Raw genomic sequence first — 12,756 nt, forward strand, 5'->3', positions numbered from 1 at the left:
TCTATTCTTTTCTGCTCTCTCCTTTCCTTTTTATATTCCTTCTTTTCTATTCTATTCTCGACTATTGTATTCTGTTCGAAATTAGAACTTTGGACAATGGCTATATTTTAACACTAATACACATAGTCTTTGAAGGATATCAGCAATATGTATATATTTCGAATTCGTTTTGGAATTCGATTTAGTTTTAAAATTCGATTCGATTCGAATTCTGGGACGAAATTAAATTTTGTTATTTTGGATTCCTTTAAATTTTGTTACCATTGTAATTTGGAAATTCCTGATATATCTGAATCTCCAAATAACGAAAATGTCCGAATTTCTATCTGCAACGCAGGGAACCGCACATGTCTGTAGGCAGCCATCCCTCTATTTCCCGGCTTCCTTTCTCTTCCAGGCCAACATTCCCATCAGCGATTTGCAGTTTGATGATTTGGTCATCTCACTTGGAAACAAACGTCCGAATTGTATCAACTACAAGGAGCTCTGTGTTGGGCGGCAATTGTGGTGGAAGAAGAACCTGGGAGGACATCGGAAGGAAGTGTCTGTCAGTCTGGGGACAGGAGGTACGGCCTGTGCTATAAAACATGACTACACATTGGAGACGGGGACCCCTGCTGGTCTGATGGAGAACGCCCGACCTCATATTACCATTTATATAACACATTACTTATCGCGTCTGTATTAATGAACTCCTGATAAGTAACAATATACAGCAGCAGTACCTTTTGCTCTACTTTTTATCATTTATAACGTTTTCCCTCAAGCGCCATCCAAGTGACTTTGCCTAGGCTGAGACAATGTCATCAATCTGCTGCAGGCAGGATGAAGCATTTCCTCAGTCTCCTCTCCCCCAGTGACTTTCTCTAGGCTAAGTTAATGTCATTAGTCTGCTGCAGGCAGGGTGAAGCATTTTCTCAGTCTCCTCTCCCCCAGTGACTTTCTCTAGGATAATGTCATCAGTCTGCTGCAGGCAGGAGGAAGCATTACATCAGTCTCCTGTCCCTCAGTTTCTTTTTCTAGGCTGATATGATGTCGACAGTCTGCTGCAGGCAGATTGAAGAATTTTGTCACAGTCTCCTCTCCCCCAGTTACTTTTTCTAGGCTGAGATGATGTAAATAGTCTGCTGCAGGCAGGATGAAGCATTTTCTCAGTCTCCTCTCCCCTAGTGACTTTCTCTCGGCTGAAATGATGCCATCAGTCTTCGGCAGGCAGGATGAAGCATTTTCTCAGTCTCCTCTCCCCCAGTGACTTTTTCTAGGCTGAGATGATGTCATCAGTCTGCTGCAGGCAGGAAGAAGCATTTCCTCAGTCTCCTGTGCCCCAGCAACTTTCTCCAGGCTGAGATGATGTCACTAGTCTGCTGCAGGCAGGAGGAAGCATTTCATCGGCCTCCTGTCCCTCGGTTACTTTTTCTAGACTGAGATGATCTAAAAAGTGTGCTGCAGGCAGGATGAAGCATTTTCTCAGTCTCCTCTCCACCAGTGACTTTTTCTAGGCTGATATGATGTCATCAGTCTGCTGCAGGCACGAGGAAGCATTTCATCAGTCTCTTATCCCTCAGTTACTTTTTCTAGGCTGAGATGACGTCGACAGTCTGCTGCAGACAGGATGAAGCATTTTCTCAGTCTCCTCTCCCCCACTGGCTTTCTCTAGGCTGAGATAATGTCATCAGTCTGCTGCAGGCAGGAGGAAGCATTTCCTCAGTCTCCTCTCCCCCAGTGATCAGACTGTACATTGTAACTTTTTGTAGCAAATCACAAGGTGAGAGACTACAGCAGGCGGTGGATCTCTGTCAGACAATGGTGAGCCGGGCAGTGCACACGCTCCAAGATTTTACACGGTTGTGTCATCTCTTATCTCTTATAAATGTTAAAGAATTCCCACATTTTTCGCCATTTGTGAAATACTTTATTAATAATAATAGCAATAATTAATAACATAATATTTATAAAATATAATAAAAATAAAGATAAATAAATACGTAAATAATAATAATAGCAATAAAAATATAATAATGATAATAATATAAATCTTTTTTTTTATTTTTTATTTTTTTGCAGCTCCTGTGAAGTGTTTCCAACCGGCTGGTGACCAGAAAAGTGACTCCGGTGAGACCAAGCCCTCCTCGGCGCGCTCCGTCTCCTGGCTCAGTGTTGGGGATACCAAGACGAGATCTCAGCCGGGCCGCAGTGACCACAGCGAGGGCAGCAAGTCGCAGTTCCTGCAGGTCCCTCCGGTCAGTCTGGATGAAATGAGGCCCCTCAGCTACGAGGACATGGAGGAGATCGGGAAGAACTATCGGGAGAGGAAGAGAAGAGCAAAGGTGAGAAGAGGACTGTAGAGTGGAGACCAGCCGGAAAAAAATCTCACCACCGCTTCTTCTCTCTCCAGCTTTCATCAGAGCAATACATTGGCTGTCTTTGCTGTCCTTCTTCTGGAAATGCTAGCCGCCTGGCTGCCATGTTGTTGCTTTGGCTTCAATGCTTACTGAGTCATTGACGCAAGACTCGGTGATCTGGCCAGTGGCGGCTGGTGGTATATTTTTTTTTTAGGGGAGGGGGAGGCAATGCACCCCCTCACCCCGGCTGGTCACCTGCACCCCCCCTCACCCCAGCCGGTCACCTGCACCCCCCCCCCCCCCCGACTCCGGTTGGTCGGGTCACCAGCTCTACCCCATCTAGCTTGCGGCGGCTCCTCCTAGGCAGGCCAATCAGATCGCCGCTCCTTTCAGCCAATTGGGTGACGGGTCTTCCCGATTGGCCAAGGAGGGAGGAGAATCGGTGTGACAAAAGCGAATGTTCATTCGCTATTGTCACATGAGTGGGTGTGCTCTGCGCCCCGAGCCCACCCTTTTTTGAAGCCTATTAGAGCCTCAGGCTCTAATCGTGTGCTTAAAAAAAAAATTCCATTGGAATCCACGCATTCAGCGCGCCGCATTTAGATTAGGCGGTTGTATGCATGGATAGAGGGGGCGGCACCCCTAATGGACGGGCGGCCACTGGTTCTGGCTCAGTTATTTAGAGGTATTTAAGCCAGATATGGCCAGGCAACTAGTATTTTCAGAAGAAGGCCATGAATGGAAGCCATCAATTCATATTTTTTTCTTGGCTGGTGTAAAAAAAGAAAGAGGATAAAAAAAGGATACCCCATCTGGACCAGTCCTTTGCTGTACCTGCAGTAATCACTTTTCACCACAAGATGTCCTCAGTCTCCAGGGATAAATGCAACCGTCTTCATTGAAAAGGGAACTTTATAGCTGAAACTTAAAGCGGAGCTCCACCCTAAAGTGGACCTTCCGCTCATCGGAACCCTCCCCCCCTCCGGCGCCACAATTGGCACCTTTCAGGGGGGAGGGGGGTGCAGGTACCTGTACAGTACAGGTATCTGCACCCACTTCCGGGATAGCTCTCTGCGGAAAGGGGCGTAGATTACGCCCCTTTCCAAAAGTCCCCCCGCTGCCTGCTGGGAAACATACAGATCCCAGAGGCAGCGGATCCATCCTTATTGCGCAGCGCGACTCGCGCATGCGCAGTAGGGAACCGGGAAATGAAGCCGAAAGGCTCCACTTCCTGATTCCCATACCCAAGATGGCGGCGGCAGCACCCGAGAGACGATCGAGAGATCGGCTTCGGGTGCCGACATTGTGGGCTAGCTGGACAGGTAAGTGTCACTATTTTAAAAGTCAGCAGCTGCAGTATTTGTAGCTGCTGGCTTTAAAAAAAAAAAAAAAACGCGGAGTCCCGGCGGACTCCCGCTTTAAAGTGGAGTTCCACCCAAAAATTTAACTTCCGCTTTAAGGGAAGGTGACCCCCTGACATACCACATTTGGCATGTTATTTTTTTTTTGGGGGGGGGACCCTCTTTTTAGAGGGATCCGGCTCCCACTTCCGGCGCACCGCGGTGCCTGAAGCAAGTTTACCTCTCTCCCCTCCCTCTCAGCAATCATCTGGGACACTTCACAGGACCGAGATGATTGCCCGGCCAGTCACAGTGCACCGCGCGGCTCACGCATGTGCAGTGACAATGCCGGCACCACCGTATCGCTGGGCCCTGGGACAGGTAAGTGTCCGATTAATAAAAGTCAGCAGCTGCAGTATTTGTAGCTGCTGACTTTAAATTTTTATTTACACTTTGAGAATGGATGTTCAAAATCTTGAATAAGCCCAATAGATTATTAAAGGATAAAGGACAGACCAATAGACAATCAAATGTTGTCAGTTTATCTTTAACACTTTATTGTCTTCTTCCAGAGCAACACCCGCCTCTTGGACTGGTTAGATCAGTGCCGTTTGGTGCGAACGGGCAACGCTGCTGTTGACGCCCATTCCCTGCCGTCTACGCTGGGGGAGGAGTCAGCCGAGATGGTGGAGCCGTTCAGAAGGCGGGGCCTACAACAATATCATAAGATCCTAAAACTGTGCCAAGCCTACAATGTTCCCCTTACAGAAGAGCTGCTGGAGGAAGGTGGGCTTTAAGGACATTGCATGGTGATACAGTATATGTCATACTCATCTCTTCTGGGATCCAGTGCCGGGTCTCTTCTCCAGTGCACAGTCCTCAGTACTTTCGGATTTTACCTGGAGAGCGCTGGTGCGGCAGTCAAACAGGATTGGTGCACCTTAAATTGCAAAGTGATGTTGGCTTGGCATTGAAACAACATGCTACTACGCTTCTGCTGAGCACCTTCCGAACCATAATTCTTACCTGTATGTCCTCCATGCCTGACTCCAGTGCATGCAGAACACCCCAGTGCAGCCTCCAAAGCACCTTGTGCCTTTTTGGCACTTCATAGTGTTCTGAGGCTCCAGTGCATCCTAGAGCACGGGTCTCCAAACTACAGGCCAGGGGCTGATTGTGACCCATTGCTTGCCTTTATCTGGCCCTTGGGGCACTATTCCTCCCACTGACACCAACAATAGTGCAATAGTTCTTGCACTGACATCAATGCTGGGGCCCTTTTCTTCCCACTGACACCACTGATGGGGTGCTATTCTTCCCACTGACACCAATGATGGGGCACTATTCCTCCCACTGACACCAATGATGGGGCACTATTCCTCCCACTGACACCAATGATGGGGCACTATTCCTCCCACTGACACCATTGATGGAGCACTATTCTTATCATTGATATCAGTGAAATGGGTACTAGTCCTCCCATGGGGCAATATTTCTCCCACTGATACCAATGGTGGGGCGCGATTCCTCCCACTGACACCTATGATGGGACAATATTTCTCCCACTGACACCAATGATGGGGCATTATTCCTCCCACTAACACCAGTGATGGGGCACTATTCCTCCCACTGACACCAGTGATGGGGCACTATTCCTCCCACTGACACCAGTGATGGGGCACTATTCCTCCCACTGACACCAATGATGGGGCACTATTCTTCCCACTGACATCAACAATGTGGCACTATTCCTTCCACTGACACCCATGATGGGGCTCTATTCCTCCCACTGACACCAATGATGGAGCACTGTTCTTATCATTGATATCAATGAAATGGGTACTAGTCTTCCCACCGACACCAACAATGGGGCAATATTTCTCCCACTGATACCAATGGTGGGAAACTATTCCTCCCACTGACACTGGTAGATGTCAGCATGGGCAATGTTAGATCCAGGCAGGAGTCAACGACAGGCAGCAATCAAGAGTGTAGTCAGGTCCAAGCTAGGGTGATGACAGGCAGCAAAGTAGTCATGTCCAGTTAGAGGACATGGCAGGAGGCAGAAATGGGAGGGATTAAGTCCAGGCTGGGGTCAAAGGCAGGCAGCAATCAAGGTCCAGACAGCAATTGAAGGCAGGCGGTACTCGGGGGAGTAGTCAATAGTGATGGACGAACGTTTCGCCCGGCGGTCGTTTCGCGGCGAATTTCCGACATTCGCGGTCCGCACGTTCGAACGCCTTTTTCCGTCGTTCGCCGCGGCGGACTTACGTGTTTAATGTATACAAGAACTTTAACCTTTGGTGACACGTTTATCATGTGATACAGGACAGCCAATTGAGACATGACAGCACATGGACACTTGGACATTCCCCCTAACCTATAAATACACCCGATCCGGTGGCCATTTTACATTCTTTCTTCTGTTACGATAGGGACAGGTTCCTGTGTGGAGTAGGGAGAGATAAACCACTAGCTATTTGGTACACAAAAGTTCTTTTCAGGACTGGTATAGGTGTTAGGTGTTGATAGGTTTGCTGTGCTGCTGATTCTTGCAGCAGCCTGAGTGTCTTTTGTTAGTTTAGAGAAAGGGAAAGGACGGTGTATGCTACAGGGACAGCCAGATTAGTCTTTCATCATCATCATCATCATCATCATCATTAGCTGTTACTATCAAGGTCCACAAAAGAGCTGTTCCAGTAACCACTAATCGTTCTCTTTTTTTGCCAATTTGTATAGGGACAGGAAGGAAGCAGTGTGTCAGGCAGTGAGGGTAATTTTAAAGACTTGCTGTTATTATTAGTTCCACAAAGGTTCTTTTCAGGACTGGTATCAGTGGTACAGTAATAGGCTTGTACATGTATAATATTCTTTCTTCCAAATATAGAAAGGATATTATACTTGACTGCTGCCCTTCTGCTGCAGTCTGCTAAACATTCACAACTCACTTGTTCCACAAAAGTTCTTATAAGGACTGGTAACTTGGTATAGGGTGCTACGGTACATAGGCTTGAGTGCGGTACAGTCTGCTGTTCTGTAAGGACCGCTATCGGTCCACAATAGATAGGGTTGACGTGCACCACTGCTGACCGCTGCCCTATACTGCAGCAGTCCTTCAGCGGTATAGGGACTGACGTACAGTCTGCTAAACACTAATACACAACCTGCTTGGTCCACAAAAGTTCTTATAAGGACTGGTAACTTGGTATAGGGTGCTACGGTACATAGGCTTGAGTGCGGTACAGTCTGCTGTTCTGTAAGGACCGCTATCGGTCCACAATAGATAGGGTTGACGTGCACCACTGCTGACCGCTGCCCTATACTGCAGCAGTCCTTCAGCGGTATAGGGACTGACGTACAGTCTGCTCACTTCCTTGACCCAAAAAAGCACACCGTACTATATGCCCCTACCCTCCTCTTTGAAGAGGTTGAGCGGTGTCATATTTCTACTGGGGCTGCTTATGATATCCCTGTGCTGTGCTGACTTCCTCCTGGGGGTTCTTATTATGAAGGGATCACACTATCCCTGTGCTGTGCTGACTTCCTCCTGGGGGTTCTTATTATGAGGGGATCACACCATCCCTGTGCTGTGCTGACTTCCTCCTGGGGCTGCTTACGGTGCTGCTGTCAGTGCTGTATGTCACGGTGCTGCTGTCAGCGCTGTATGTCACGGTGCTGCTGTCAGCGCTGTATGTCACGGTGCTGCTGTCAGCGCTGTATGTCACGGTGCTGCTGTCAGCGCTGTATGTCACGGTGCTGCTGTCAGCGCTGTATGTCACGGTGCTGCTGTCAGCGCTGTATGTCACGGTGCTGCTGTCAGTGCTCTGTATTACGGTGCTGCTGTCAGATGCCTCTATCACGGTGCATGTGTCATTCCGGTATGTCACGCTGCTGGTGATCATCTCCTGCACCCTCTTCTTTGCCTACCCTGGTCCCTGACCTTCCCTCTCCTCCATTGCCTTCATTAGCTCCATAGTCCTGAATTGTTAGAACAATTTCCCAAATAAAATAAAAATGCTTGTAGTTATCGATCCCAAATTCACCTCATACATGTATTATGTCATTGTCCAGATGGTGGGACTACGTTTTACCCCCTAATAATTACCACGTGGCCGCAAATTCGACATGAAGGTTTGCAAAGTTCGCCTCCCATTGAAGTCAATGGGGCCCGCGGCGAACGTTCGGTTTCGCGAACGTTTGGGTCCGTTCGCATTTCGCTTTCGCGAAACGTCCCGTCGGAAGTTCGTCCATCACTAGTAGTCAAATCCAGGCTTGGGTCATGGCAGGCAAGAGAGTATTTAGGTCGACGCTGGGGTGGAAGGCAGGTGGCAATCAAGAGAGTAGTCAGGTTGAGACTGGGGTTGAAGGCAGGCAGAAATAAAGAGTGTAGCCAGGTCCAGGCTGGGGTCAAAGGCAGGTGGCAGGCATGAGAGCGGCCGGGTTCAGGCTTGGGTCATGTTGGGCAGCAGGCAAGAGAGTAGGGTGATGACAGACAAGAAAGTCACGTTCAGGCAGAGGACATGGCAGGAGGCAGAAAGGGAAGGAATTAAGTCCAGGCGGGGGTCAAAGGCAGGCAGTAATCAAGGTCCAGGCAGCAGTTGAAGGCAGGCGGCAATTGGGAGAGTAGTCAGTCCAGGGCGCAGGTCATGGCAGGCAAGAGAGTAGTTAGGTCGAAGCTGGGGTTGAAGGCAGTCATTAATCAAGAGAGTAGTCAGGTTGAGGCTGGGGTTGAATGCAGGTGCCGCCACCTGCCTTCAACCCCAGCCTCAATCTGACTATTCTCTTGCCTGCCATGACCCGCGCCTGGATTGACTACTCTCCTGATTGCCACCTGCCTTCAACTGCTGCCTGGACCTTGACGAGGCAGGAGAGCAGTCAGGTCGAAGGCAGACGGCAATCAAGAGAGTAGTTGGATGCCGACTGGGATCTTGACAGGTTGGTCAGTTCACGGGGGACACTGTCAATGCAACCACATATGCACCATCCTGAACTGAATCCATTCTCTTCATGTAGCTTTATTATATCCCGGAGACAAGCTGATCTGTGATGCAGGAGATCGGCTTCCCCTCCGACAGCCAGGCGTTGGCCTTTCCTCCAAGGACAGATTCACAAGGAAGAGCTCTGCTTCAAAAAAGTCCAAAGGAAGACCCAATGTGGAGGAGGATCCTGACAGTTCTCCCAGACTCTGGTGAGCTGCCATATGCAATTTGTAGCTGGAGTTAAAACAAAATGGTTTCATTATATACATTAAATGTTAATGTTAGGTCCCTATCTCTATCACCTTCTTCCTCTCCCTCCAGGCAGAGAGATGTACAGATACATTACGAGGGAGAAGGTTATAGAAGTCATGAGCATTAGGAGGGGGTAAATCCTGTTATATTGTGTGCTTGCTGGAATATGACATGCTGACTTACGTTATATTGTCAAAAGTATCGGGACACCTGCCTCTACACACACATTATCATTAAAGGCACCCCAGTCTTATTCTGTAGAGTTCAATATTGAGTTGGCCCACCCTTTGAAGCTATAAAAGCTTCAACTCATCTGGGAAGGCCGTCCACAAGGTTTAGGAGTGTGTCTATGGGAATGTTTGACCATTCTTCCAGAAGCGCATTTGTGAGGTCAGGCACTGATGTTGGATAAGAAGGCCTGGCTCACAGTCTCCGCTCTAATTTATCCCAAAGGTGTTCTATCGGGTTGAGGTCAGGACTCTGTGGAGGCCAGTCATGTTCCTCCACCCCAAACTCGCTCATCCATGTCTTTATGGACCTTGCCTTGTGCACTGGTGCAAATCATTGGGTGGAGGGTTATGGTGTGGGTTTGTTTTTCAGGGGTTGGACTTGGCCCCTTAGTTCCAGTGAAGGGAACTCTTAAGGTGTCAATATACCAAGACATTTTGTACAATTTCATGCTTCCAACTTTGTGGGAACAGTTTGGGGACGGCCCCTTCCTGTTCCAACATGACTGCACACCAGTGCACAAAGCAAGGTCCATAAAGACATGGATGAGCGAGTTTGGGGTGGAGGAACTTGACTGGCCTTCACAGAGTCCTGAACTAAACCTGATAGAACACCTTTGGGATGGATTAGAGCGGAGACTGTGAGCCAGGCCATCTCGTCCAACATCAATGCCTGACCTCACTAATGCTCTTCTGGAAGAATGGTCAAACATTTCCTTAGACATACTCCTAAACCTTGTGGACGGCCTTCCCAGAAGAGTTGAAGCTTTTGTATCTACAAAGGGCGGGCCAACTCAATATTGAACCCTACGGACTAAGACTGGAATGCCATTAAAGTTCATGTGCCTGTAAAGGCAGGTGTCCCAATACTTTATATAACACAGGGACTTGTCTGCTCCACCCGCTGATATAACAGGAGCAAGCTGTCACCCTCACCCAGATGGATTCCCTAGTTATTGGATCTTTCTGCATTATGGAGAATTCATCATGGTGTCCACCATGATGAATTCTCCACAAAAATATCCAATATCTAGGGAATCCATCTGGGAGAGGATGACACTTTGCTCCGGTCCTGTAGGAGGGGAAGGGACACCACCTACAGAAGGGACATATCACCACTAGAGTCTTCGAGAGACATGAAGCCTCACAATAATCTGAGTCTCTGTTCTCCATCTAAGCCCCTCTCTGTTGTGTTTTATCCTCTACCCCGCTAATTTGTCTCCACTCCTAACTCTCACCCTATCTTGTGTTTTCCAGTAATGGTCCATACCCCCCCAACACCTACGTTGCCTGGGTGAAAACCAAAGTGAGAGGAAAGAAAAAAGCCGGGACAGAAACCCTGAGATGCTGGACGACGTTCGAGCAATTTCGGGAGATGAGTGGGTGAGTCGAATAGACTGAAAAAAATGGTGGCGTCCCTCTATATGATTAGCAGTTCTGCTCTGCAACACTAAGGTCATTGGATCAAATCCCAACCATGGGATTACTTTCCTTCCACACTCCAAAGGCACGCTGATTTGGTTAACTGGCTCCTGTCTAAATCTTCCCTAGTACCTGAGTACCCTAATACCTGAGTACCCTAGTAGTACTTGAGATTGGGGTTATACTTACCTGCCACATGATCCCCTCCAGCGCTGAGCTGTCAACATTTTTGGCTGTCACTGGTGCTTCCATCTTCTCCTGGTCTTCCTTTTTGGTTCAGGCTCTTTGACTGGCCGGGATGCGATGGCGGCACTCCCGCACATGTGCTCGATGGTCACGTGATCACAGCACAGAACGGTGCTGTAAAATGTACTCTGTGCATGGTGAACATCTGATTCACATCTTTAAAAATATGCCCCTTAAACGTGTTATAAGTGATCTATTATATTCTCCTTCTATTTAATTTGTAGGGATCTGAAGAGGAAGTTCCCCCATCACTTCTATACATCTGACGACAACGCGTTTTGGCCTGGTCAGCTTGTGGAGAAACTCCGCTTCTATCTCCCACAGGCTGCCGATTCAGATCCACGCTATCCACCGACAAAAAGCCAGGCCACCCACCCAGGATGAGACCCCCCCTCCCCCCTCCCTCCCTCCCCTCCATATCTCCATCTAATGACTGAGCTTTTCCTGTGCCATCGGATGTCAATAAACATTACATTTTATCTGTTGGTTTCCCCGTTCTCCCCCCATCAACATGATAATAAATTGTTTAAATAAAACCTGTTTTCAATACTATTTTTAGTCCCCGTGATGTCATCACTGGATCTCTGTGCTTCTTTATGCAATGCAGGCAGATCATGGTTGGTGGGAGGGGCCGGCAAGGTGCTGTGCGTAGCTTCCTGAAAACATCGCAGCACCTTTCCCCAGTACTCTTCCCAAGAGCCCTCAGCTCTGATACAAGCAGCGGGCTGGCTCTTGGGAGGAGCTATGCAAATGATCTAAATACCTTGAAAGGTTGGTTGTCAGTCTGGTGCATCAGTCGCCAACCAATTTTGGTGATCCCCAGGGGTTCTGTCGCAAATCAACATTGGGCTGGATGCATCCAGCCCAATGTTCTTTCCAGTGTTGTTCTCAATGTGCGCTGACAGTCAATAATGTGATACCCGATGCCTCCTCTGTAGTTCCAGCTCCTGTGAACTCAGAGGGGGGTGCCGGTAGTAGTGCAGTGAGCGAGAGGTGAAGAAGGAGGAGACTTCCAATGGCAGTGCTGATCGGACTGTGGGAGGGAGCAGGGCGTTCGAGCACATGGCTGGATAAGGAGGTGGGGACCAATGATGAGTCTGTGTAAGGCAGCAGTGTGATTGCAGAGTGCGGAGGGGGCAAAGAACCGGAGAATTGTGTGTATAAGGCAGCAAGTAGTGTGATCCAGGGGGAGGGGGCAGAGAGCCAGAGCATTCTGTGTATATAGGGCAGCAGTGTGTCCCAGGGGGATGGGGGCAGAGAGCTGGAGCATTGTTTGTATAAGGCAGCAGTGTGATCCCGGGGGAGAGGGGGCAAAGAACCCAAGCATTGTGTGTATAAGGCAGCAAGCAGTGTGATCCAGGGGGAAGCGGGCAGAGAGCTGGCGCATTGTGTGTATAAGGCAGCAGTGTTCCTGGGGGGAGGGGGGCAGAGAGCTTGGAGCATTGTGTGTATAAGGCAGCAGTGTGATCCAGGGGGAGGGGGGCAGAGAGCTGCAGCATTGTGTGTATAAGACTGCAGTGTAATCCAGAGGGAAGGGGGCATAGAACTAGAGCATTGTGTGTATAAGGCAGCAGTGTGATCCAGGGGGATAGGGGCAGAGAACCGGAGCATTGTGTGTTAAAGGCAGCAGTTTGATCCCGGGGGAGGGGGGCAGAGAACCGGAGCATTGTGTGTTAAAGGCAGCAGTTTGATCCCGGGGGAGGGGGGCAGAGAACCGGAGCATTGTGTGTTAAAGGCAGCAGTTTGATCCCGGGGGAGGGGGGGCAAAGAACCGGAGCATTGTGTGTATAAGGCAGCAGTGTGATCCAGGGGGAAGAGGGCAGAGAGCTGGAGCATTGTGTGTATAAGGCAGCGCAGTGTTCCTGGGGGAGGGGGACAGAGAGCTGGAGCATTGTGTGTATAAGGCAGCAGTGTGATCCAGGGGGAGGGGGCAGAGAGCAGGTGCATC

The 12,756-nt window shown here is 49.1% G+C and overlaps 1 protein-coding gene across 2 annotated transcripts in view; it reads left to right on the forward strand.

The window, feature by feature from the left end:
• The window catches only part of EFCAB12 (EF-hand calcium binding domain 12), an 18,518-nt gene extending 7,158 nt beyond the window's left edge, over positions 1-11,360 (forward strand). For both annotated transcript variants that reach the window (XM_077451610.1, XM_077451611.1), the window contains 6 exons: positions 398-566; positions 2,065-2,327; positions 4,255-4,468; positions 8,696-8,870; positions 10,398-10,523; positions 11,033-11,360. In XM_077451610.1, coding sequence (XP_077307736.1) covers positions 398-566; positions 2,065-2,327; positions 4,255-4,468; positions 8,696-8,870; positions 10,398-10,523; positions 11,033-11,192 — 1,107 coding nt within the window. In that variant the 3' untranslated portion in view covers positions 11,193-11,360. The remainder of the gene's footprint in view (positions 1-397; positions 567-2,064; positions 2,328-4,254; positions 4,469-8,695; positions 8,871-10,397; positions 10,524-11,032) is intronic.
• The last annotated feature ends 1,396 nt before the right edge of the window (positions 11,361-12,756 follow it).

The sequence above is a fragment of the Lithobates pipiens genome, unplaced genomic scaffold, assembly GCF_037356315.1.
Source record: "Lithobates pipiens isolate NorthernLeopardFrog02 unplaced genomic scaffold, aLitPip1_a1.2 Scaffold_23, whole genome shotgun sequence".
NCBI classification, from domain to species: Eukaryota; Metazoa; Chordata; class Amphibia; order Anura; family Ranidae; genus Lithobates; species Lithobates pipiens.